A 27,498-nucleotide genomic window follows, 5' to 3' on the forward strand; every position below is an offset into this window, starting at 1 on the left:
GGGGAGAGGGAGGATAATTTTTCTCTTACCTAGATATACAGGAACAGTTCCCAGGGAATGAAATCTGAAGAAACTGATTTTTCCTTGAGACCTCATTCATATACAAGATCTTAGACACTGACCTGATGTTGCAATGAGATGTTACCTGAGGCCCTTCCTTGGGAAAGGATGACCAATTTTGAATGTGGGAGGTGGGTATATTGTCTGCAGGCTACATATGTTAACGGGATGCTGACAATGGCCAGAACTTGTTTGCTACTCTTCCTGTTGGGAGACGGAGCTTAGGTTCCTTCCAACAGTGACTGGCTGGGTTCATGGCTTGTATGGCAGTGAGATTCTGGGCTCTATGCAGTGAGTTAGACAGTGAGAGAGAGAGAGACAGAGAGCCCCTCTTTCAGGAGCAGCCCCACTGGCCTCACCAAAGCTGGTGAGGCCATGAAGCTTCCACCTTGGTCTCCTGGAAGCTTGCTCTCGACTGCTCACTTTCAGAAGTAGCTGCTCTGCTGTGTGTACTCAAGTGATGTGGAGAGACCCCCCCCCCCCAATAGGAGCTCAAACCTTACAAACAAATGGAGAATGCATGAGTTTTTTTTTTTAAATGGCACTGATACAACTAATTATTTGTTTAAAATTATAAATAAAGGCAGGCCCATCTCTTATTGTACTGCAATGTAAAATGCAGGAAATTAAAGGCTTTTCTGTAGTATATGAAATTTAGAAGCAATAACCAAATGTAATGTCTCTGATCTATCAGTAAAGGGATTTGAGTATGAAGAATTTTGTTTCTCTGTATTTTTTATTCCCCAAAGGAACCTTTTATTTAAGGAATATAAACTTCATGCATTTCATGAGTACAACTTTAAGAATATAGTGATTCTTCCCACCATACCCCCCCACCCACACTCCCACCTCACCTTCTCCTCCCTCTCCCATTTCCAGTCCCATTGTCCACTAAGATCCATTTTCAATTAACTTTATACACTGAAGACCAACCCTATACTAAGTAAAAGAGTTCAACAATTTGCATGAAAAAAACAACCTGTTCCTCAACAGTAGAGACAAGGACTGTTCAAGGTCATTGCACTTCAAAGTTAATTTCATTTCTTTTTTTTTTTTTTTAGAAACTTAATTAACTTTAAAGAAGCACCCAAGAATGATACGTCTTTTGAGAGCACTTAGATATAGCTATAACTATTGAGACATAAGAATATCCTCCACTTAACACATTAAAAGAAAGTAAGTCCTTGAGAACAAGTTTTATCATTAATTAAGGAAGCACCTAAGAAAACAAGCAATAGAGTTGGACACTCAGGCATAACTAAAAATTATGAGACATAAGAATATCCTCCACTTAATACACTAAAATGAAATAAATCTTTGAGAACAAGTTTTACTGTTAATCTTCCTAATACAACTCTTCGAAGAAGAGGTCCTACATGGGAAGTTAGTGCACAGTGACTCCTGTTGTTAATTTAACAAGTAACACTTTTAGGTATATCAGTGATCACCCCAGGCTCTTGACATGAAATATGTAGGCTATGGAAGCCTTTATTTTTAAGTTTTTAAGCTTTTTATTCAGTGAGAAATATGCATAGGAGAGTGAGGGCTCTATCTAGCCACAGGGAGGAGCAAGCAGGCCAAAAAGCATGGAGCTTGTGGCCCTGAGGCCACGTGCTCCGAAGGCACACGGCAGCCGGAAGCCTTTTGAATCCACAAACTCTGTCAGTATTCAGACAAGGCCATAAGCAAAGTGGATGTTCTCTCCTCCCCTCAGAGAAAAGTGCCTCCTTCTTTGATGACCACTTATTTCCACCTGGGTTTCACCCACCAAATTGCTTCATGTAGGACATTTTTTGCCACATTGTCTTGGCTTTCCATGCCTGAAATGCTCTTGTCAGCTTTTTAGCCAGACCAGAACACCTTAAGGATTCTTAGGTCAGAGTGCTACTTAAAGCAATTTTCATACTATGAGTCCACTGTATGGGCTGCTTCCCATATTGGAGCATTCATTCCTTTTTAATTCTATCTAATATTATTACCAGACCCTTAATCCTATCCATACGATCACTTTAACACTTAAAGTGGTATTTTTACCACACAGTTTAAGGGGATTTTGTGGTCCCATGGCAAATAAGTCCAAAGGAATGCATGTAGAACTATATAACTTTACAATTATAAACTTAATTATAAACTTCATACATTTCATAATTACAACTTTAGATACATGGTGATTCTTCCCACTGTACCTGCTCTCCCACCCACTCTCACCCCTCTTCCTCCTCCTTCTCTTATTTCCACTCTTATTTTTTATTAAGATCTATTTTCAATTAACTTTATACACATATGATGAACTCTGTTAAGAGTTCAACAAATAGTATGAAAAATAAAACAAGAGCTGTTCAATTCATTGCTTCTCAAAGTGTCAATTTCACTTCTATAGATTGCCTTTTAGATGCTCTATTATCACAGGTCAGGGAGAACATATGGTATTTTTCCCTTTGGGACTGGCTTATTTCACTAAGTATGAAGTTTTCCAGATTCATCATTTTGTTGCAAATGACTGGATTTCATTTTTTAACTGCTGTGTAGTATTCCATGGTGTACATATTCCATAATTTCTTTATACAGTCTTCAGTTGATGGGCATTTAGGTTGATTCCCTGTCTTAGCTATTGTGAATTGAGCTGCAATAAACATGAGGGTACAGATAACTCTTTCATATGCTGATTTTATTTCCCTTAGGTAAATTCCAAGGAGTGGGATGGCTGGGGCATATGGTAGGTCTATATTCAGATAAATAAGGGATATCCATACTGTCTTCCATAGTGATTTTACCAATTTATTATCACCAACAGTGGATTAGGGTACCTTTTCTCCCATATCCTCACCATCATTTGTTGATTGTTGATTTCTATATGAAAGTCATTCTAACTGGTATGAGGTGAAACCTTATTGTGGTTTTGATTTACATTTCCCTGACGGCTAGTGATCCTGAACCTTTTTCATGTGTCTGTTGGCCATTTGGATTTCTTCTTTTAAAAAATGTCTGTTTAAGTCCTTTGCCCATGTCTTCACTGGGTTGTTTGTTTTGTTGTTGTTGAATTTCTTGATCTCTTTATATATTCTGGTTATTAATCCTTTATCAATTGTAAGTTTCAAATGATTTCTCCCATTCTGTTGGTTACCTCTTTGCTTTGCTGTTTTGCAGTGCAGAAGCTTCTCAATTTGATGTAATTCCATTTGTTAATTTTGGCTTTGATTGCTTGTGCCTCTGAGGTCTTTTCCACGAACTCTTTCCCTGTGCCAATGTCTTGCAGAGTTTTCTTAATGTTCTCTAATAATTTGATGGTACCAGGCTGTAGCTTTAGCTCTTTAATTCATTTTAAGGATTCTTTTTTTTTTTTTTTTGACAGGTAGAGTTATAGACAGTGAGAGAGACAGAGTGAAAGGTCTTCCTTCCATTGGTTCACTCCCCAAATGGCTGCCATGGCTGGCGCTGCGCCAATCCGAAGCCAGGAGCTAGGTGCTTCTTCCTGGTCTTCCTTGCGGGTCAAGGGTCTAAGCACTTGGGCCATCTTCCACTGCCCTCCTGGGCCACAGCAGAGAGCTGGACTGGAAGAGGAGCAACTGGGACTAGAACCCGGCGCCCATATGGGATGCTGGCACCACGAGGCAGAGGATTAACCAAGTGAACCACAGAGCCGGCCCTCTTTAATTCATTTGAGTGGATTTTTGTGTAAGGTATAAGGTGGGGGTCTTTTTTTAAAGATTTATTTATTTGAAGGTCAGAGATACATAGAGAGAAGGGGAGGCAGAGAGAGAGACACACAGAGAGAGAGACAGAGAGAGACAGAGAGAGAGATAGAGAGAGAGAGAGAGAGGTCTTCTATCCACTGGTTCACTACCCAGTTGGCTGCAACAGCTGGACCTGTGCCAATCTGAAGCCAGAAGTCAGGAGCCTCCTTTGGGATTCCCACATGGGTGCAAGGGTCAAAGACTTTGGACATCATCTACTGCCTTCACAGGTCATAGCAGAGCCGAATCGGAAGTGGAGCAGCGAGGACTTGAACCAGCACCCATATGGGATGCTGGCACAGCAGGTGGTGACCTTACCTGCAATGGCCAGAGCTATGCTAATCCGAAGCCAGGAGACAGGAGCTTCTTCTGGGTCTCCCATGTGGGTGCAGGGGCCCAAGCACTTGGGCCATTTTCCACTGCTTTCCCAAGCCATAACAGAGACTGGATTGGAAGTGGAGCAGCCAGGACTTGAACCAGCACCCATATGGGATGCTGGCACTGCATGAAGTGGCCTCACTCACTATGCCATACAACACCAGCCTGGATGATGAATTTTTTGAATTCCATTTCCACCATTCTTCACTCTTCATTTTCACATCCTTGAATTGAAGTGTTGTCTTCCTTTGGAGACATCATGTTGTCTTCCTTATTCTTCTTTTTTGAGTTGCTGTGTTTATTTTTAGGCATTTGTGGAGATACTTGATTTTTTTCCCCTTTATGACTGTTATCTTTGGACTATTCCTCTGTGGATTAGTGGAGTGTCTGTTCTTTCAGTGAATACCTTGAGTCATGTGGTAGGCTTAGCCGTGGAGCTCTGTTCAGTGCTCCAGAGGGAGGGGAGTGTCCACAGTGACACCCAAATTTGGCATGGTAAATCTTTTTTTTAATTTTTTATCCTTTTTTTTTTTTATCAGAGGGGAGATTTAATCTGCTCTGTTGGTGTGGTCTCATGTTCACCTCCTCTCCTCTAAGGAGCCCAATGCCTGGTCGCTAGCCCCAGTGGGTATCATATTCATTCATGCTGCCACAAGAACCATACAAAGGATCCATGCAGTCCTCAGCGTGAGCATGGATCCTGCAGCAATGACCCTCACTAGGGAATCAGGGAACCCTGAGTGTGTGGAGCCACCCACAGTGTCTACCTAAAGACCCAGCCATGCCCTGCACCCTAACACACAGCCACTGTGTTTTCACAGTACTGGCACACAAGGCTCCCAGTCACTAGCACCTAGTCCCCTGTCAATTCTCCCATCCAGACTCCAGCATCTCCCCTCGGCTGGGTGCTGGGTACATGACATGAGCTGGCGCAGCTGTTATGGGTGTCCAAAATGGCACCCACCTCCTTTTGGCTAGTTACAGGATGCTGGTGCCAGGTGGCCATGGAGAGAGAAATATCCGCCCCCCCCCCTTTTTTTTCCCTCTAGGTTGGCAGATACACTATCCCACATAAGGTTCCAAGCAGGAGTGCCTCGGGCTCTTCCTGCAGCTTTATCACCAGTGGCTTGGGCTGCTGCAGTCTGGTTTCACCTTACTCTCCAAAGCTGGTGGTGAGGCTCTCGGCTGCAGGGGTCCTGAGTTGTGCACATCCACACCTTCCATGTAGATCCACAGGGTCCCTCTAGTTTGTGTGGAGTTTCCTCTGCTGTTTTCTCCATAACTCTTCCCTGAGACTGCACTCTCTCCATGGTTTTTTTTTTTTTAAACTATTTTCCCCTAGACTAGAGCAGTAAGCTCCCTATTGCTCCATCTTGGTGTCTCTCTCTCTGCTCTGCTAAGCACTCCAGTGATTCTACATGTTTTTTCAGATTGATTTATTTCACTTATGTAACACATAGTTAACATTTCTCCATGTCTTTTATCACTGCGTAGTTTTCTTCTTTTTAAAGATGAATAATATTCCATCATATAGAATATTCAACAAGAGGCACAATTTCTTTGGCTGAGTTCATATTTTTCATGATGATGTCCAGGTTTTCCAGCACCATTTGTTGAAGAGACTATCTTTTCTCCACTGTGCTACATTTGCTTCTCTGTCATAAATCAGTTGACTATGAGAGACTACTTCTGCTTATAGTCTATTAATTTTCTATTACTTAACCAATAGTACACTGTCTTCATTGCTGTAGCCTTATGATAAGTCTTAGAAATGGTAGTGTCAATCCTCTAACTTTGGTCTTATCCTTTTGTAACCACGTTAGCTATTCTTAGGCTTTTCCCTCTCCATGTAGACATTAGAAGCAGTTTGTTGTATACACAAAATAAACTGCTGGGATTTTGATTGTGTTGAAAATATAGAATTGACATAATTTTTCGACAAATATGGGATATATCTCCATTTATTTAGTTCATTTTTCCATCAAAATTTTCAAATTGTCTCAGATAATTTACATATTTTGAGATTTATGTCTGTTCCATTTCTTAGAGGATAATGGTGTAATTAACAACTTTATCTTATGTGAAAAAATTTAATAAATGGTGTACCGTGTACATGTATACATTGTGTAACATCTAATCAGGGTGTGTGTGTACTTTATATATATATATATATACATATATATAATTTATATCCCCAACATTTAATATTTCTCTATGGCAAAAGCGTCCAAAATGTTTTAAATTTCAAATTCCATAAGTTCATTGCTGATATGTAAAAGGAATTGATTTTGTGTGTTAATCTTCTATCCTGAAACCTTGCTCTAATTGCTTATCAGTTCTAGGGCATTTTTGGTAATTTCTTCTGGATTTTCCACATAGATCATGTCATCTACAAACAAAGACAGCTCTATTTCTTCCTTCCCAATCAGTATACATGTTATTTCTTTTTCTTTTCTTATTACATTATCTATGACTGCCAGTCCACTGTAAAAGGAATGATGGAAGTGATATCTTTGGCTGTTCCTGATCTTGTTGGGAAAGATTTTAGTTTCCTGCCATTAAGAATGGTGATAGCTGGGTTTCGTTTTTTTTTTTTTTTTTTTGAGTTCTTTATCAGGTTCAGGAGTTCTCCCTTTATTTGTAGTTTGCTCAGGATGTTTGTCAAAAATGAATGCTGGATTTTGTTAAATGTCTTTTCTAGATTACTTATTTATTTTTAATGACCTATTTATGTATTTGAAAGACACAGGTAGAGAGAGAGAGAAAAGGATGTGGGGGAGAGAGAGAAAAAGGAGGAGATCTTACATCTGTTGGTTCACTTCCCAAATGGTCACAATAATCAGGGATGGGCCAGGCAGAGGCCAGGAGCCTAGAACACCATCTGGATCTCCCTTGTGGGTGGCAATGGCCCAAGTATTTTGGCGATTATCCATGGCTTTCCCACGTGTATTAGCAGAGAGCTGGAACACAGGTGGAGCAGAAGTGACTTGAACTGGTGCCCATACGGGATGCCAGCATTGCAGGAAGTGGCCCAGCCTGCTGCACCACAATGCCATCCCCTTCTTTTTTTTTAACTTTTATTTAATGAATATAAATTTCCAAAGTACGACTTATGGATTACAATGGCTTCTCCCCCATAACGTCCCTCCCACCCGCAACCCTCCCCTTTCCCATTCCCTCTCCCCTTCCATTCACATGAGGATTCATTTTCGATTCTCTTTATATACAGAAGATCAGTTTAGCATACATTAAGTAAAGATTTCAACAGTTTTCTCCCACACAGAAGCATAAAGTGAAAAATAATAGATTTTTTAAATGATGATAAAATCAGATCAGACCTATTGTCATGTTTAATCCCAGTGAGAGTCAAGTTGGGAATTGATAATTTCTTCTTTTTTTTTTAACAGAAGATCAGTTTAGTATACATTAAGTAAAGATTTCAACAGTTTGCACCCACATAGAAACACAAAGTGAAATATACTGTTTGAGTACTCGTTATAGCATTAAGCCTCAATATACAGCACATTAAGGACAGAGATCCTACATGAGAAGTAAGTGCACAGTGACTCCTGTTGTTGACTTTACAAATTGACACTCCTGTTTATGGCATCAGTAATCTCCCTATGCACCAGTCATGAGTTTCCAAGGCTATGGAAGCCCCTTGAGTTCTCCGACTCTTATCTTGTTTAGACAAGGTCATAGTCAAAGTGGAGGTTCTCTCCTCCCTTCAGAGAAAGGTACCTCCTTCTTTGAAGACCTGTTCTTTACACTGGGATCTCACTCACAGAGATCTTTCATTTAGGTGTTTTGTTTTTTTTTTTTTTTTGGTTTTTTTTTTTGTTTGTTTGTTTGTTTTTTTTGCCAGAGTGTCTTGGCTTTCCATGCCTGAAATACTCTCATGGGCTTTTCATGGGCTTTTCAGCCAGATCCGCATGCCTTAAGGGCTGATTCTGAGGCCAGAGTGCTGTTTAGGACATCTGCCATTCTATGAGTCTGCTGAGTATCTCACTTCCCATGTTGGATCACTCTCCCCTTTATTTATTCTATCGGTTAGTATTAGCAGGTACTAGACTTGTTTATGTGCTCCCTTTGACTCTTAGTCCTTTCATTATGATCAATTGTGAACTGAAATTGATCACTTGGACTGGTGAGATGGCATTGGTACATGCCACCTTGATGGGATTAAATTGGAATCCCCTGGTATGTTTCTAACGCCACCATTTGGGGCAAGTCAGCTTGAGCATGTCCCAAATTATACATCTCTTCCCTCTCTTATCCCCACTCTTATGTTTAACAGGGATCACATTTCAGTTAAATTTCAACACTTAAGAATAACTGTGTATTAATTACAGAATTAAACCAGTCATATTAAGTAGAACAGACAAAAAAAAACTACTAAGAGGGATAATGTATTAAGTTGTTCATTAACAGTCAGGGCTATGCTGATCAAGTCACCGTTTCTCATAGTGTCCCTTTCACTTCAACAGGTTTCCTTTTTGGTGTTCAGTCAGTTGTCACCGATCAGGGCGAACATATGGTATTTGTCGCTTTGGGACTGGCTTATTTCACTCAGCATGATGTGTTCCAGATTCCTCCATTTTGTTGCAAATGACTGGATTTCATTGTTTCTTACTGCAGTATGGTATTCTAAAGAGTACATATCCCATAATTTCTTTATCCAGTCTACCAGTGATGGGCACTTAGGTTGGTTCCAGGTCTTGGCTATTGTGAATTGTGCTGCAATAAACATTAGGGTGTAGACCGCTTTTTTGTTTGCCAATTTCATTTCCTTTGGGTAAATTCCAAGGAGTGGGATGGCTTGGTCGAATGGTAGGGTTATATTCAGGTTTCTGAGGAATCTCCAGACTGACTTCCATAGTGGCTTGACCAGTTTGCATTCCCACCAACAGTGGGTTAGTGTCCCTTTTTCCCCACATCCTCACCAGCATCTGTTGTTGGTAGATTTCTGTATGTGAGCCATTCTAACCGGGGTGAGGTGAAACCTCATTGTGGTTTTGATTTGCATTTCCCTGATTGCTAGTGACCTTGAACATTTTTTCATGTGCCTGTTGGCCATTTGGATTTCCTCTTTTGAAAAATGTCTATTGAGGTCCTTGGCCCATCTCTTAAGTGGGTTGTTGGTTTTGTTTTTGTGGAGTTTCTTGATCTCTTTGTAGATTCTGGTTATTAACCCTTTATCTCTTGCATAGTTTGCAAATATTTTTTCCCATTCTGTTGGTTGTCTCTTCACTCTCCTGACTGTTTCTTTTGCAGTACAGAAACTTCTCAATTTGATGCAATCCCAATAGTTGATTTTGGCTTTGACTGCCTGTGCCTCCCGGGTCTTTTCCAGAAATACTTTGCCTGTGCCAATATCTTGAAGGGTTTCTCCAATGTTCTCTAATAACTTGATGGTGTCAGGTCGTAGATTTAGGTCTTTAATCCATGTTGAGTGGATTTTTGTGTAAGGTGTAAGGTAGGGGTCTTGCTTCATGCTTCTGCATGTGGAAATCCAGTTTTCCCAGCACCATTTGTTGAATAGACTGTCCTTGCTCCAGGAATTGGTTTTAGATCCTTGATCAAATATAAGTTGGCTGTAGATGTTTGGGTTGATTTCTGGTGTTTCAATTCTGTTCCATTGGTCTATCCATCTGTTTCTGTACCAGTACCATGCTGTTTTGATTACAACTGCCCTGTAGTATGTCCTGAAATCTGGTATTGTGATGCCTCCGGCTTTGTTTTTGTTGTACAAGATTGCTTTAGCTATTCGAGGTCTCTTGTGCCTCCACATAAATTTCAGCACCATTTTTTCCAGATCTGAGAAGGTCTTCGGTATCTTGATTGGTATTGCATTGAATCTATAAATTGCTTTTGGGAGAATGGACATTTTGATGATGTTGATTCTTCCAATCCATGAGCATGGTAGATTTTTCCATTTCGTGGTATCCTCTTCTATTTCTTTCTTTAAGGTTTTGTAATTTTCATCGTAGAGATCTTTAACGTCCTTGGTTAAGTTTATTCCAAGGTATTTGATTGTTTTTGTAGCTATTGTGAATGGGATTGATCTTAGAAGTTCTTCCTCAGCCATGGCATTGTCTGTGTATACAAAGGCTGTTGATTTTTGTGTATTGATTTTATACCCTGCTACTTTGCCAAAATCTTCTATGAGTTCCAATAGTCTCTTAGTAGAGTTCTTTGGGTCCCCTAAATAAAGAATCATATCATCTGCAAAGAGGGATAGTTTGAGTTCTTCCTTCCCAATTTGTATCCCTTTAATTTCTTTTTCTTGCCTAATAGCTCTGGCTAGAACCTCCAGAACTGTATTGAATAGCAGTGGTGAGATTGGGCATCCCTGTCTGGTACCAGATCTCAGTGGAAATGCTTCCAACTTTTCCCCATTCAATAGGATGTTGGCTGTGGGTTTTTCATAGATTGCTTTGATTGTATTGAGGAATGTTCCTTCCAAACCCAGTTTGCTTAGAGTTTTCATCATGAACGGGTGTTGTATTTTATCAAATGCTTTCTCAGCGTCTATTGAGATAATCATATGGTTTTTCTTCTGCAGTCTGTTAATGTGGTGTATCACATTGATTGTTTTGCGCACATTAAACCATCCCTGCATACCAGGGATAAATCCCACTTGGTCTGGGTGGATGATCTTTCTGATGTGTTGTTGCATTCTATTGGCGAGAATTTTATTGAGGATTTTTGCATCTATGTTCATCAGGGATATTGGTCTGTAATTCTCTTTCAATGCTGCATCTCTTTCCAGCTTTAGGAATTAAGGTGATGCTGGCTTCATAGAAAGAATTTGGGAGGACTCCCTCTTTTTCGATTGTTCTGAATAGTTTGAGAAGAATTGGAGTCCGTTCTTCTTTAAATGTCTGGTAGAATTCAGCAGTGAATCCATCTGGTCCTGGGCTTTTCTTTGTTGGGAGGGCCTTTATTACTGTTCCAATTTCTGTCTCAGTTATGGGTCTGTTTAGGTTTTCGATGTCTTCCTGGTTCAATTTAGGTAGGTTGCATGTGTCCAGGAATCTATCCATTTCTGATAGGTTTCCCTGTTTGCTGGCATACAAGTCCTTGTAGTAATTTCTGATGATTCTTTTTATTTCTGTGGTGTCTGTTGTTACGTTTCCTTTTTCATCTCTGATTTTATTGATTTGGGTCTTTTCTCTTCTTTTTTTAGTTAGTTGGGCCAATGGGGTGTCAATTTTGTTTATTTTTTCAAAAAACCAGCTCCTCATTTGGCTGATTTTTTGGAATGTTTTTCTTGATTCAATCCTGTTGATTTCTTCTCTGATTTTAATTATTTCTCTTCTCCTACTAGATTTGGGTCTGGTTTGCTGTAGGTTTTCTAGATCCTTGAGGTGAATTGAAAGCTCATCTATTTGGTGCCTTTCCAATTTCTTGATGTAGGCGCCTATTGATATAAACTTTCCTCTTATCACTGCTTTTGCTGCGTCCCATAAGTTTTGGTATGTTGTGCTGTTGTCCTCATTACTTCCAGGAAATTTTTGATTTCTCTTTTAATTTCTTCTATGATCCATTGTTCATTCAGGAGCATGTTGTTCAATCTCCATGTGTTTATGTATGCTCTAGGGATTCCTGAGTTGCTAATTTCCAACTTCATTCCTTTATGGTCTGAGAAGCTGCATGGTATGATTCTAATTCTTTTGAATTTGCGGAGACTTGCTTTATGGCCTAGTATGTGGTCAATCCTAGAGAAGGTTCCATGTACTGCTGAGAAGAATGTAAAATCTTTAGCTGTAGGATTGAAAGTTCTGTATATATCTGTTAGATCCATTTGGGCTATAGTGTCGTTTAAATCTACTGTATCCTTGTTGATCTTCTGTCTTGTTGATCTGTCTATTTCTGAGAGTGGAGTATTGAAGTTCCCCAGTACTATTGTATTGGGGTCTAAGTCTCCCTTTAAGTCCTTTAACAAATCTTTTAAATAAACTGGTGCCCTGTAGTTAGGTGCATATACATTGATAATTGTTATATCTTCTTGTTGTATTGATCCCTTAATCATTATATAGTGTCCCTCTTTGTCACTCTTAACAGTTTTTGTGGTAAAGTTTATGTTGTCCGATATTAAGATGGCTACGCCCGCTCTTTTTTCATTTCTGTTGGCATGGTATATCTTTTTCCAGCCTTTCACTTTCAGTCTGTATGGATCTTTGTTGGAAAGATGCGTTTCTTGTAAGCAGCAAATAGATGGGTTTTGTTCCTTAACCCAATCAGCCAATCAGTGTCTTTTAACTGGACAGTTCAGACCATTAACGTTCAATGTGACTAATGAAAAGTGGTAACTTTGCCCTGCCATTTGCCAAAGATAAGTTATAATATATGCTTTGAATTCCCTGTGATCTTTTGCTGTGAGGTTTCCTTCCTTTATCTTCTTTCATATGGATGACCGTGTTTCTGTGTTTCTGTGTGTAACACATCTTTAAGCATCTTTTGCAGGGCTGGACGAGTGGCAACAAATTCTTTCAATTTCTGTTTGCTATGAAAGGTCTTTATTTCACCTTCATTCACAAATGATAGCTTTGCAGGATAGAATATTCTGGGCTGGCAGTTTTTCTCTCTTAGTACCTGGGCTATGTCTCGCCATTCCCTCCTGGCTTGTAGGGTTTCTGATGAGAAGTCAGCTGTGAGTCTAATTGGAGATCCTCTGAGAGTAATCTGACGTTTCTCTCTTGCACATTTTAGGATCTTTTCTTTATGTTTCACTGTGGAGAGTTTAATTACAACGTGTCGTGGTGAGGATCTCTTTTGGTCGTGTTTATTAGGGGTTCTTTGAGCTTCCTGTACTAGGATTTCTCTGTCCTTCTCCAAACCTGGGAAATTTTCTGCTAATATCTCACTAAAAAGGCCTTCTAATCCTTTCTCCCTCTCCATGCCTTCAGGAACTCCTAGAACCCGAATGTTGGGTTTTTTAGTAGTATCCTGAAGATTCCTGACAATATGTTTTAGATTTCTAATTTCCTCTTCTTTTCTTTGGTCTGACTGTATCCTTTCCTGTTCTCTGTCTTCTAAGTCCGATATTCTCTTTTCTGCTTCACCCATTCTGTTTGTAAGGCTCTCTATTGTGTTTTTCATTTGATCTATTGAATTCTTCACTTCATTATGATTTCTTGTCACTATCACAGTTTCCTGTTGTACTAGTTGTTTTGTTTCATTTTGATTCCTCCTTAATATTTCATTTTCATGAGAGAGATTTTCTACCTTGTCCATTAAGGATTTCTGTAGTTCAAGAATTTGTTTTTGAGAAATTCTTAATGTTCTTATCAATTTTTTGAGATCTGCTTCTTGCATTTCTTCTATCTCATCATCTTCATAATCTTGAATTGGGGTGTCTTTTTCATTTGGGGGCGTCATGGTGACTTCCTTGTTTCTATTATCTCAGTTTTTGCGTTTGTTATTTGGCATATTGGAGATATTTGGTTTCTTCACTGTGGTGCTTTTTCTTGTTATACTATGACTCTAGATTAAGTGGACTGTCTGTTTTTGATGGAGCCTTAGAGGCTTGAGATGGGTGTGGCCTGAGAGTTCTGTTTGGTGTGCCAAAGGTGACACTCCCAGGTTAGGCATGATAGATCTCTCTCTCTTTCTTTCTTTCTTTTTTTTTTTTTTGATTCAAAAGGGAAGTAATTCCGCACAGCTAAACGAAGTTGGAGATAGTTAGCAGGCAAATGATATACGCACAGGAGCCAGAGAGTGGAAGCTCTTTCCCAAGGACCACACAGGGAATCTGTTCGGCCCTCAGAGTGGGCTCAAATTCTCCTTCAGCCTCCCACTGGGTTGCCAAAGTTATGGAATTGTAGTGTCTCTGGAGAGTACTCACGTGAATTCTGTGAGTTCTCTCCCCCACCGTCTCTGTTTTCACAGTCTCAGTTCAGTAGCACCACAAATTTACTAGGTCCTAATCTCCTGTTAATTCGCCCTGCCCAGAGTCAGGTTTTTCTGCTAGGCTCAGGGCCGGTGCAGACCTGAGGTCGCTCTGCTTATGATGTATGTCCAAGATGGCACCTGTTCTTTGTCTTGCTCGCCCTTGAGAGGTGAGTGGAGAGAGAGAAACCCATGTCCGTAACAGTCACCTTTTTTTTCTCTCTCTCTTCCAGTTAGCCTGGTGAACTTCCCCCCCCCCCTCGGGGGTCGTTCCCTCTAGTCTCCTCTCTCCGCTTGCCTGCCGGTGTCTCGGGCTATTGAGGTTCGGCTCACCTCGCGTTCCAGTGCTGGTGTGTTGAGTCTGCCGCTGGTGTCCCAAACTGTGGGCTCCCACGCTCTCCACGCAGGTCCACTGTGAATCACGCGTTCCGGAAGAGTTTCTTCTGCTGTTTCCTCCCCTACTCTTCCTTGAACCCGCAGTATCTCCACTTTTATTAAACTGTCTCTCCCCGGACTATCAGTGTGCTCCCTTCCTATTCCGCCATCTTGCCTCCTCCTCCAACAGGCCAATGCCATCCCCTTCTACATCTATTTATATGATCATGTTGACATCTGAAATGTCCCCCTAAAATATATACAAAAATGTGGCCCCTAAAGTTCCCCAGAACTCCCATCTGGGGTGCCATATGATATCACCATATGCTTATTAATAAATCCCCAATATTAGTAAGTCTGAGAGGGTTCTTGCCTGATATTTAGAGAAGAATTCTAAATATCAGCATAAATAAATGAGGCAGCTTGGTACACCTGAAGCTTTTATTTAGTGTGAAAGATGCATAGGAGAGTGAGAGCTTTATTTAAGAGAGAGAGGTAAATCTGGGTTCATACCGAGTGCCAGCAACCAGCCACGTCTAGGAGCATCGAGGCCAAGAAGCCTAGGGTGGGTGGCTAGAAGAGAAGGAGAAGGGGTAGACGCACCGTGTCCCAGGCTTTTATCCAGCTTCCAAAGGGGAGTGGTTAATTAACCTGATTGGCTGGTGGGCACTCAGGTGTGGCCAGATAGGGGCATGAGGTCACACAGGGGCATGCGAAGCTATCAGGTAGGGCGTGAGGTCACACAGGGGCATGGTGAAGGCATGGTCTTCCAGCTCACAGACCTAATCAGTGTTAGCCTGTATGCCTGCCTACTTCATTTGTTAGAATCCTGCTTCAGAGTCAAAAACGACAGACAAATAGATAAGGGAGAGCCACTCTGAAGATGAAAATAACAGACTAAAATAATGAAAATATGATTTAATCCCACTTCACAGGTAGAAATAACAAACAAATAAGGGAGATCTGCTCTGAAGATGAGAATAACAAACTAAAATAAAGTATGATTTATATCACACTTCTTCTTCAGCTTGTTGACATGATAGATTACATTAATTTGTGTAGGGCCTTTGGTGCAGTGGTTGATTCTACTTGGGGGTGGGCCTTGTGGTATTAGTTGTGGTTAAGTTTCTGCTTAGGATGCCCACACGCTTTATCAGAGTGCCAGTTCAACTCCTGTCTACTCTGCTTCAAATCCAGCCTTCTGCTAATGCATATAGGGGGCAGCATAAAAGAGCTCAGCTGCTTAAGCCCGTGCCACCCATGTGGGAGACTCAGAAAGGGTTCCAGGCTCCTGGCTTTGGCTAAACCCTGTTCTGGGCATTTGGTTAGTGAATTAACAGCTGGAAAATTGATCTCTCTCTTTTATAAATAAATATATATATAATCTATAAGTAGATGAAATAAACAAATAATAAATACTTTTTAAAGTCAGTATATGGGATTCCTGTATCCCATATCAGAGAGCTTTGCTGAGTCCTAGCTCCTCTGCCTGTGGGACAAATTCCTGCTAAAATGCACCCTGGGAGGTGGCAGGTGATTACTCAAGTATTGGGTCCCTTCCACCACATGGAGGACCCAGATGGACTTCTGGGCTCCTGACTTCAGCCTGGTCCAGCCCTGGCTACTGAGGGCATTTGGGGAGTGGGCCAGCAGATAAAAGAGAACTCTCCCTGTCTCTGTCTCTCCCTTTCAAATAAAGCAAATATTATGGTTAGTGGTGAGTTAAGACTGTGATTATAAGAGTGGATTAAAATTATGTCTTTGCAAATATTAATGAAAAGAAGAATCAGATGGGTTAGTAGATAGTCAAGGGATCCCAGTGGAATTTGGGGTATAAAATACTTGCTTCCTTCCCTAAAACGATATCTTTAGGAAGAAAAAACAGGCCATCCCTCCATCCTCCTTCCTTCAGAATCTCCAATTTTACCATGAGAATAGCAAGGGAGCTACCCCTGAGCTCCCACCCTTAGCAGGCAGGATAAAATGGAGAATTGTAAATGAGGTCTTTTGGTGGTTTTTGTCCTCACCTGGTAACTAAATGCCAATGTGGTTGTCAGTTTTTTTAATTGTACTTAAGCCAAATGCCACCAGTCCCCTTTTGGTTGTCCTCTCTTGGAATTCCCCTTCCACACAGCTCTGACTGGAGATCTTTGATTCTAATAAATACTTTTAAATCTCTTTGCAAAAAATAAAAGAGTGGGAAAGAGAGGGGTTGGGAGAGGGAAAGCAGGAGGGTGAGAAGTATGGTTTTCTACTTAGAACTGTACCTATGAAGTACATAAATCTCTTCTCTTTATATTAATAAAAATAAAAAAGGAAAAGAAACAGAGCTGCATTTGGTTTAAAGAAAAGTTTACATTAATTATTATTATTTTTTTTTTGACAGGCAGAGTGGACAGTGAGAGAGAGAGACAGAGAGAAAGGTCTTCCTTTTTGCCGTTGGTTCACCCTCCAATGGCCGCCGCGGCCGGTGCACTGCCGCCAGCGCACCACACTGATCCGATGGCAGAAGCCAGGTATTATCCTGGTCTCCCATGGGGTGCAGGACCCAAGTACTTGGGCCATCCTCCACTGCACTCCCGGGCCACAGCAGAGAGCTGGCCTGGAAGAGGGGCAACCGGGACAGAATCCGGCACCCCGACCGGGACTAGAACCCGGTGTGCCGGCGCCGCAAGGCGGAGGATTAGCATAGTGAGCCGCGGCGCCGGCCGCCTTATTTTCTTGTAATGTCTTGGTTTGGTTTTCATATTAGGGTGACACTAATAGAATTGTTATTAGAATGAGGTTGTATTCTTCCAGCTTCTATATTCTGGAAAAGATTGTATGTAACTTCTATACATTCATCCTTAAATGTTTAATAGAAGTCATCAGCAAACCCATCTGGGTCTGGTACTTTTATTAATTAGTAAGTCAATTTTAAATAGATATAGGTGCATTAGTTTTTTTAAAAATATTTTGTTTATTTATTTCAAAGTCAGAATTATACAGAGAGAGGAGAGGCAGAGAGAGAGAGAGAGAGGTCTTCCATCTGATGGTTCACTCCCCAACTGTCCATAAGGACCGGAGCTGTGCCAATCCACAGCTGGGAGCCAGGAGCTTCTTCCGGGTCTCCCATGCGGGTGTAGGGGCCCAAGCACTTGGGCCATCCTCTACTGCTTTCCTAGGCCATAGCAGAGAGCTGGATCAGAAGAGGAACAGCTGATACTTGAACTGGTGCCCATATGGGATGCCGGCACTTCAGGCCAGGGCGTTAACCTGCTGTGCCATAGTGCTGGCCCCAAAGGTGTATTAGTTTTTTAAAAAATAGATTGATCTATTTATTTGAAAGTTAGAGTTACAGAGGGAGAGACAAAGAGATAGATCTTACATCTGCTGGTTCATTCCCCAGATGGCAGCAATGGCAAGGGCTGAGCCAGGCTGAAGCCAGGAGCCTCCTCCGGGTCTTTCAGGAGCACAAGCACTTGGGCCATCATCCACTGCTTTTCCAGGCGTATTAGTAGGGAGCTGGATTAGAAGAGGAGAAACTGGGACTGAAATGGGTGCCCATATGGGATGCTGGCGTTGCAAGCAGTGGCTTTACCCACTGTACCACAGCACTGGGCTGATATAGGTGTATTAGTATTGTCTATTTCTTCTTGGGTGGGTTTTAGCAAATTGTGAATATGAAGGAATTGGTCCATTTCATCTGTGTCAAAATCTGTGGGCACAGAAGTGTCCATAGTAGTCCTTCATTATCTTTTTAATATTTGTGAATTTGTGAAGATGTTCTTCTATTTATTTCTGATATTATTGTGTTTTCTGTTTTCTTCTCTTTTTCTAAGCCTGGTGAGACGCTTATCAATTACTGATGTTCTCTGATTTACTGTTCTCAATTTCAGCTCTAATTATTATTAATTTTCTTCTGCTCACTTGGGATACAATTTTCTCTTTTTCTAGTTTCCTAAAGGTATAAATTTAGATTATTTATTTTAGATTTTTATTCTAAAAGAAGCTTAAAATCAAGTAGCATTTTACAGATCACTCTTTTTGGATGGGTCCAGGATTCCTACTTTTGTGTAAACTCTGTCTAGTTTCACAGTGTTTCTCAAGGTTTGGCAACTGCCTTCATTACTAGACTGGCTTGAAGCTATAGGCTTTTCTATTTGAGTTCACACTTTCTACTACAGATTTTACAAGTAATTTCTCATTTTTTGTTTGTGTTGGTTTCAATAATCTATTTGAAAAATATTCCATTTGACCTTTTCAGCTTGCCATCATTGAAAAAGTTGGTCCAAGCTATCTAGTTCGACATTACAGCAAATTTCTTCATCATCTATGATATTTGTGTCTTGTACAGGTCTGTGAGGTTTTTCTTTCATGAAAATTAGTCCCTCATATCTACATAACCTGTGTATTTGCTTTCAAATTTCCCTCTTCCATTTTTCCTTTTTTCTTATAATTTTTTTAAATTTTTCTTTAATTTTTCCCACTTTTTAAAAAGATTTATTTATCTATTTGAAAGCTGGTTACATAGGTAGAAGAGGAGGAGAGAAGACAGAACTTCTGTCCATTGGTTCACTCCCCAAGTGGCTGCAATGGCCAACTTGGGCTAGGTCAAAGCCAAGAGCCACGGGCTTCTTCCAGGTCTCCCACGTGGGTGCAGAGGTCCAAGCACTTGGGCCATCTTCTGCTGCTTTCCCGGGTACATAAGAAGGGATCTGGATCAGAAATGGGGCAGCTGAGACATGAACCAGTGCCCATACATGATGCCAGTTTCACAGGCAGCAGCTTAACCTGCTGTGCCATAACGCTGGCCCCTTCCTCTGTTCTGTGTCCCATTCTCTGATGATTTGAAGTCTAACATCTTATTTTATATTTTCTAACCACTGCTCCTAATCAGTTTCAATGTGTAACTGGAAGTATAATTTTAATTAAATTTATTTTGAGATAACTGCAGATTTAAATGTAGTTATAAGAAATAATAGAGAGAGATACCATGTATCTTTTGCCTAGTTTCCCCTAGTGATAACAACTACAAAATTGCACAGAATCACAACTGGGATGTTGTCCTGGGACATTGCCATCATCCTTAAGCCCCCTCTTACTGTCTTTTCATAGCTACATTCATTTGCCTCTTGTCCTTGCCCCCAGGTAGAGTCAAAATCAAAATGGAGTGAGTGTGGCTAAAAGCTAATTGCCGATCTCTTGCTTCTGTACATATTAGCGTTGCTTGCTAATGGCTAAGGATGTATCTTATGAAACCATGTGGACCCAAATCACAGGGAACTAAATTGACAGAAATGTGCCCTTCACTGTTATCTTACAACCATAACTTGGATTTGTTATGGTTCCTGGGTTTGTTATTGTTAACTGTTATCTTACAACCATATTCCATGTTTTTTTTGTTGTTGTTCACTGCATACCAGGGGTTCAAAATGTGAGGCCTAGTGGAAGAATGCTATAAAAAAAACTGTGTAACTCGCTGTTGGGACCGCACTCTGGTAAGGAGTGTCAGTCCTGATTGGTTGCCTTGCCTCTCATTTTCAATAAAGTTTGTGTGTGACTGTCACTGGTTTTTGTAATATTCTATTTTAGCTGACAAGTGGATGCCACAATGGGACATTTCCATCATCATGAAGCCCTCTAATACTGTCTTTTCATAGCTACATTCATTGGCTTCTTGCCCTTGCCCCCCTCTTAAATACTGTCAATCACTAATTTGCTCTCCACTTCTATCATTTTATCATTTTAAGAATGTTATATAAATGCAACCACACATCTATAACCTGCTGGGGACTGAATTTTTGAACTCAGCATAATTCTGTAGAGATTAACCTGGGTTGTTGCATATATCGATAGTTTATTTTTTAAAAAAAGATTTGTTTATTTGAAAGGCAGAGTTGCAGAGAGACAGAGAGGTCTTCCATCCGCTGGTTCACCCACCAAATGGTCAAAATGGTTGGAGCTGCACTGATCCGAGGCAAAGATCCAGGAGCTTCTTTCAGGTCTCTCAGGTGGGTGCAGGGGCCCAAGGACTTGGGCCATCTTCTACTGCTTTCCCAGGCTATAGCAGAGAGCTGGATCAGAAGTGGAGCATCTGGGACTCAAACTGGCACCCACATGGGATGCCAGTGCTGCAGGCAGCAGCTTTATCCACTATGCCATGGCAAAGGCCCCAATAGTTTATTTTTTAAATTGCTGAATAATATTCCATGGTATGGGCTGCCACAGTCTGTTAACCATTCATTGGCTGAAAGACCTATGTTTTTTCCATTTGCAGTTATTACAAATAATGTTTCAGAAGATGTACAGAATTGCACCTGTTTTAGTGTTAACATAAGTTTTCATGACTTTTTGGGATAAATGTAATTTCTGGATTATATGATAGTTGCATGTTTAACTTTTAAAGAAAACCCCAAACTCTTTTCAGAATAGCTATATTATTCTCTAGTTCCACCAAACAAAACATCAGGGATAGATTCTCTGTATCCTTATGTCTGTTTGATGTTTTTTACTTTTACTTTTTATCTTAGTCATTTTGATAGGCATGTAGTCAAGTGTCATTGTCATTTTAATTTACATTTCCCAAATAGCTAACGTTGTTCAATATCTTTTCAGGTTCTCATCTGCTGTCTGTACAAATTATGCTGTGAACGTCTCTTCAAGTCTTTTGCTCATGTTCATATAGCATTGCTTACTTTTTGCCGGTGAGTTGGGGCCATTATCTATGCATTCTGAATATTAGTCCTTTGTCAAATGTGTGGTTACAGATATTTTCTCCAACTCTGTAACTTCTATTGTTATCAGAATCCTTTAAAGAAAAGTCTTAGATTTGATGTGTTTCAGCTTATCAATGTTTCCTTTTATGAATCACTTCTTGTTTTTGGTCTCAAGTCCAAGTCCTGCTTGCCTCGGGCTTCTTACCTTTTTGTTACGTGTTGGCACCTACAGGCCTAAGCACAGTTAAGAACAATTCTGGGCTTCTACACTCAGGCGTGGGTAAAATCAACAGAACAAGGGTCTGCTCTCAAGGCCCAGGCAATGGCGGCATGGCCATGTTTCTAGAGAGGCGTCCGGTACAAAGAATCACAAATTACAATGACCCCCTATTTCTCACTGAAGACACCTGATGCAATAGCATAATATAGGCATACGTTTAAAGATCCAAGAGAAAAGCTTTAGAGCCTAAAAGTCTATATAGTAGCAAATCAGCAAATTATCCACCAAAGTGAAATGCAAATAGTGTTTTCAGATAGATACGTGCCCACAGAGCCTCTCTTCAGCTGCTAACTTACAGACCCACCACTGGGTTGATCTCTTTTTGTTTATATTTATTTATTTATTTGTAGTCAGAGTTACAGAGAGGGAGAGATCGAGAGAAAGGATAATGCTTTCTCCCTATTAACTTTTTTTAGAGATTTTTTTGTATTTATTGACAAAATAATTTTACATATTTATGGGGGATAATGTAATATTTCAATTTATACATACATTTTAATGATCAAATTAGGATAATTAGCATCCAATGCATCATATATTCATGGTTTCCTTGTAGTGTGAACATTCAGAAGCCTTTCTTCTAGCTATTTAGAAAAGTACAGTATGTTATTATTAACTATTATTACCCTACTGTACAATAGAACACCAACAGGATTGTTTTTACAATAAGGAATTATTTTTTAAATCAATAAATGTAAACCTTTCTGAGGTTTTATATATATATATTTTTGAGAGAATTAACTTTGAAGAAGACCCAAGAATGGTACGTCTTTTGTGAGCCCTTAGACATTACTATAGCTTATGAGACATAGATAATATCCTCCACTTAATACATTAAAATGAGGTAAATCTTTGCAAACCAGTTTTACTATTAACTTTTCTAATCCAACTCTTTGAGGGCAGAGGTCCTATATGGGAAGTTAGTGCACAGTGACTCTGTTGTTAATTTAACAATTAACAGCCTTATGTATGATGTCAGTGATCACCTGAGGCTCTTGACATGAGCTGCCTTGGCTGTGGAAGCATTTTGAATCTACTGACTCCTTCCATATTTAGACAAGGTCATGAGCAAAGTAGAAGTTCTCTCCTCCCTTCAGAGAAAAGTACCTCTTTCTTTGATGACCACTTCTTTCTGTTGGGGTCTCAGCCATAGAAGTCCTTCTTGTAGGACATTTTTTGCCATGGTGTTCTGGCTTTCCATGACTGAAATGGTCTCATGGGTTTTTTCAGCCATACAAGAATGCCTTAAGGGTTGTTTCTGAGGTCAGAGTGCTATTTAAAGTGATTGTCATTCTATGAGTCTGTTGTGTGGACTGCTTTTCATGATGGAGCATTCACCCCTTTTTTTTTTTTTTTTTTTTTTTTTTTTTTTTTTTTTTGACAGGCAGAGTGGACAGTGAGAGAGAGAGACAGAGAGAAAGGTCTTCCTTTGCCGTTGGTTCACCCTCCAATGGCCGCCGCGGCCGGCGCGCTGCGACCGGCGCACCGCGCTGATCCGATGGCAGGAGCCAGGAGCCAGGTGCTTTTCCTGGTCTCCCATGGGGTGCAGGGCCCAAGCACCTGGGCCATCCTCCACTGCACTCCCGGGCCACAGCAGAGGGCTGGCCTGGAAGAGGGGCAACCGGGACAGAATCCGGCGCCCCGACCGGGACTAGAACCCGGTGTGCCGGCGCCGCTAGGCGGAGGATTAGCCTAGTGAGCCGCGGCGCCGGCCCATTCACCCCTTTTTAATTCTATTAGTATTATCAAATACTTAGTCCTATTTATATGATCACTTAACACTTAATCCTATCCCCATGCTCACTCTAACACTCAAAATGCTATTTTTAACACCCAGCTTAAGGGAGTTTGGGATCCCATGGTAACATTTTTGACAAAATAAAAGAGGAAATTGAAGAAAAATAAATCCCACAGTAGAATAATACAGAAAGGAGAGCAAGGGAAGAGAAGAATAAAAATCAAAACTTAAAATTTAAGCAGGAAAACATTTTAGAAAGAGAAAAAATAAGAAATTATAAAAATCCTCAATAATGAGAAAGTTTAACTAAAATATAAGCCTCCTAGTCATCTTCATTCTCTTTCTCCATTCTTTCCCTCTTCAAATGCTTTCAACACCTGTCAAATCATTTAGGTATTCAGCAGTATATTGTAATTAAGAATTCCAGAGGACCAGTCTTCATAAACAAAGATGGTCAGGAAATGTTTCAAGCAGGATTTGAAAGGTGAGAAAGTAGAGAAAGTGATGGATCTTCCAAAAAAATAGAATAGAAAGGAGGAGTGTTGTGATTTAAGCAGAAACAGAGCCCCTTGTATGTAAATATTCCCAATAGCCTTATCTCACCAGGTGTGAAATGACGCCTCCAAGAGACTGAGTGTTCAGCAGAAACCCAGAGAAACTGGGTCCACGTGCGTTTGTCACAAGGGCCAACTTAGGATCTCCTCCTGCTCATGAGCTTCCTCAGGCCACGTTTCAGGTCTTTGTTTCTCAAACTGTAGATAAATGGATTTAGCATGGAGGTCAAAACTGTGTAGACAACGGTTGCCATGTGGTCCTTGACAGTGTAGGTAGACACGGGTTGTAAATAGACATAGAAGATGCTGCCATAAAACAGTGTTACCACGGTGAGGTGAGAACCACAGGTGGAGAAGGCTTTGTGCTTCCCAGCAGCAGAAGGAATCTTGAGAACTGTGATGAGGATTCGTGTGTAAGAGAAAACAATGCATAGGAAAGGGGTCACCAAAACTACAGATCCTTCTGCCATTATCACAGTTTCATTGACAACTGTGGGGGAGCAGGACAATTTCATGAGAGGGCTGAGGTCACAGAGGAAGTGGTGGATAACGTTGGAGTCGCAGAAGGTGAGAAGGTTCAGCAGAAGTGTGTGCAAGAGTGAGTGGAGGTGTGGGAGTGAACAGGAGAAGGCCACCAGCAGGACACAGCGGCGGTGGCTCATGGTGGTAACGTAGTGGAAGGGGTCGCAGATGGCCACATAGCGGTCAAAGGCCATGACTGCCAGAAGGCAGCTGTCGCTGTTGCCGAAGGCATAGATGAAGTACATTTGAGTCAGACAGTCCGCATAGGAGATGGTCTTCCTTTCTGACAGGAAGTTCGCCAGCATCTTGGGGACGATGGTTGTTGTGAACCAAATGTCAGTGAAAGACAGGAAACTCAAGAAGAAATACATGGGAGTCTGCAGCTGGGGGTCAGAGCAGATAGCCAGGATGATGAGCAGGTTCCCTGTGATGGTGACCAGGTAAATGGTAAGGAAGAGGACGAAGAGTGGAGTTTGGTCCTCAGGCCTGGAGGAAAGTCCCACAAGGATGAACTCAGAGACACTGCTGGTTTGGTTGACTCTTTCCATTGGCTTGTGCCCTGTTCCTGCAAGCAGTTTTGTTATTAAATGCACTTCAGTTCTGTAACTCACAGAATGAGAACTCTGCAAGTCTTCACTTCGTGTGTGAGGTCACAAATATCTGCTGTGCACAGGCAGCTGTCAGCCGCATGATCTTCGATGTGCTCGCCCCTGACCACATCTGGGCATCATGAGGGCTCTGTATCAAAGCTGGAGGCACAGAGAAGCATTTCTGCATGAATCATTACAAGTGGACCCCTCTGATTCTGAGTCATTCCTGTTTTATACAAACTACTAGTCTCCTACTGGGAACAGCAATGGAACAGACACATTCTTGACTTGTGGAGCTCATGTTCTAGTTTGGGAGTTAAGTCATCAACAAACCAAATATGTAGTACAGTGTTAGGCAGGGATGAATTTGGTGACTAAAGGGGATGGGGATTGAGGGTGGAGGTGTTTTTGATAGGGAACGAACGAACGACTGTAACCTCCCTATCAAAGCCAATCACTTGTATCATGCTGAACTTCAGCTTTGTATTGCCTCGGAAAAAACAATGGTCCAGCAAAACGACTCCCAGGGTCTGTAAGAGGACTGCTGAACTCAGCTCAGCAGAGTGATTTCATCTCCTCTATCTTCAGTGTGCATGAGTCCTGGCTTTTTTGTAAACTATCATTCGCTTCTTTATCCCCTAACCTAAGTCACATTTGTATAGAATGAGTAGCCAATTTATATTTTTGCTATCTTCATACGTTTTTATAGATAATGTGGAAAATGTTACCTTGCTTTTGTAGACATATTTTTCAAGTTCTATCCAGTTACTTAGAGAAAGGCATCAAAGTGGACACCATTTCTTTCTACCACAAACATTCCTGCAATGAAAGTTCTTGTACAGCAAGTTGTTAAGTCAGTTTTTCAGAGTTGGCATGTTTATCTGTACCTTGTGACTAGATATACTACACAGTGATTTTTAATAATTTTAACATATGGGTTACTTCTAATATAGTTACTTCTAATTACTGTTGACTACCATAAAAATCTCAATAATGAACATATTTGTTTATAATAATTTTTGAGAGCATGTTCTTTCACACATTATGGATAGGTCTATTACATTAGAATTATCACACATTTCAAAATATAATTTTCTTTAAAACCAAATATCTACATTTTCATTATTAAGTTACTAACCTGCTTGAAATCTGTTTCCTCGTGTGTAAAATTGGACACAAATATCCACATTGTCACAGGATTTAATGAGGTTATATATTTAAAAGACATAGAGGAGGGTCCAGCGTGTTGTAAACACTCAGAATGAGCTGTTGGTCACCATCAACCCTTGAGTCATCTTCCCTTACCTGTCATTCCTGTATGTTCCAACAGCTAATTAATTTGCATATTCAAAATATTGTATACCTCAAATTATCAGACTTATTTCATGATTTTGAAAGTTTTTATAGAAAAAAAATATTTGCTGATCCATTAAATGCTTTGAGTGAATGCATAATCAAGGTTGATCACTGTTACTTATTCAAGATCTATTAATTGTGGACACACGCTCAGCATCTCACTAAATCCCCGATAAGGGATGACGACGCGTGCACTATTACTACTGCCACTTCATACCAGCAGAGTGAGGTAGCGAGAAGTGAGGGCGTTGTGCATGGAAACATGGGTTAAAGTCCCAGGGGATTCACTCAGAAGCCCATTCTCCTAACTGTGATTCTATAAATCTCCAAATTTTGACAAAGATACAAATGCATGGATGTGCATACATAGGAACTTCAAAAAGTTCATGGAAAATAGAATAAAAATATGTTAATTTTGGTACAAAAAGTTTTGAAATCCATGCATAGTGTTTTCATAATACACATTTGCATACAAATTTTGAAGACTCTGTTGATGCACCAAAGTAAAATTGTCTTTTAATTTCATTTTCTGTGAAATTTTTGAAGCTCCATTACAGTATATGAGGGAGTGTCAAAGAGTTCATGGGAATGAAAATAAAAAATGAGTTCATTTTGATGTGAAAAATTTTTGAGATACATACATATAAGGAGTCTTCAAAAAGTTCATGGAAAATGAGCATTGTAAAAAAAAAAATCAGGCAGGGACCCATTTTCTTGTCCCATGTTCAGAATATGTCGTATTGCAAGAAAGGCAATGTGTCTTTCTATATTGAGCAGGTCATGGCTTTTGAAAATTTGAATATGGGATCAGCATTGTGGTGCAGCAGCTTAAGCTGCTGCCTGTGACACCAGCATCCCATATGGGCACAAGTTTGATTCCTGGCTCCTTCACTTCCCATGCAGCTCCCTGCTAATATACCTGGGAATCAGCGGTAGATAACCCGAGTACTTGGGCCCCTGCACCCACGTGGGAGACCCTGATGAAGCTCCTGGCTTTGGCAAGGCCCAACTTTGTCTGCTGTGGCTATTTGGAGAATGAACCAGCAGATGGAAGATTTCTCTCTTTCTCTATCTCATTACTCTGTAACTCTGCCTTTCAAATCAATACATAAACCTTTTTTAAAAGAAAGAAAGTTTGAATATCTATGAATGACTGGCTAAAATAAGGTAGAAAATTTGTGGCCATGCATGGTGGGGGTGTGTGGCATTGGTAGTGCACAGGACAGACCCTGTCTGATTCCTCATTTTTTTTTTTTTTTGAATAGCAAGTGAGAGAACATGTCTGAGAGTAATTTGTCAAACACAAACCAGTATTTAAT

General features: G+C 40.6%; 2 protein-coding genes across 6 annotated transcripts in view; one reads left to right on the forward strand and one right to left on the reverse strand.

Annotated features, from left to right (window-relative positions):
• The window catches only part of LOC100357943 (olfactory receptor 1Q1), a 227,287-nt gene that overhangs the window by 141,046 nt on the left and 58,743 nt on the right, over positions 1–27,498 (forward strand). For 4 of the 5 annotated variants that reach the window (XM_070056480.1, XM_070056474.1, XM_051841152.2 and 1 more), the window contains 2 exons: positions 20,315–20,434; positions 21,039–21,127. The gene's annotated coding sequence lies outside the window, so the exon portion shown is untranslated. The remainder of the gene's footprint in view (positions 1–20,314; positions 20,435–21,038; positions 21,128–27,498) is intronic. The other variant, XM_051841324.2, reaches the window with a different exon arrangement.
• On the reverse strand, positions 16,748–27,234 carry LOC127489783 (olfactory receptor 1L8). The gene has a single exon (XM_070056493.1). The coding sequence runs from the start codon at positions 24,779–24,781 to the stop codon at positions 23,849–23,851; it is 933 nt and encodes a 310-aa protein (XP_069912594.1). The 5' UTR covers positions 24,782–27,234; the 3' UTR covers positions 16,748–23,848.

This window comes from Oryctolagus cuniculus, chromosome 1 (assembly GCF_964237555.1).
Source record: "Oryctolagus cuniculus chromosome 1, mOryCun1.1, whole genome shotgun sequence".
Taxonomy (NCBI): Eukaryota; Metazoa; Chordata; class Mammalia; order Lagomorpha; family Leporidae; genus Oryctolagus; species Oryctolagus cuniculus.

Bases quoted from the DNA above. Each gene is read 5' to 3' on its own strand.
- LOC127489783 (XM_070056493.1), bottom strand. From the start codon at position 24,781: ATGGAAAGAGTCAACCAAACCAGCAGTGTCTCTGAGTTCATCCTTGTG.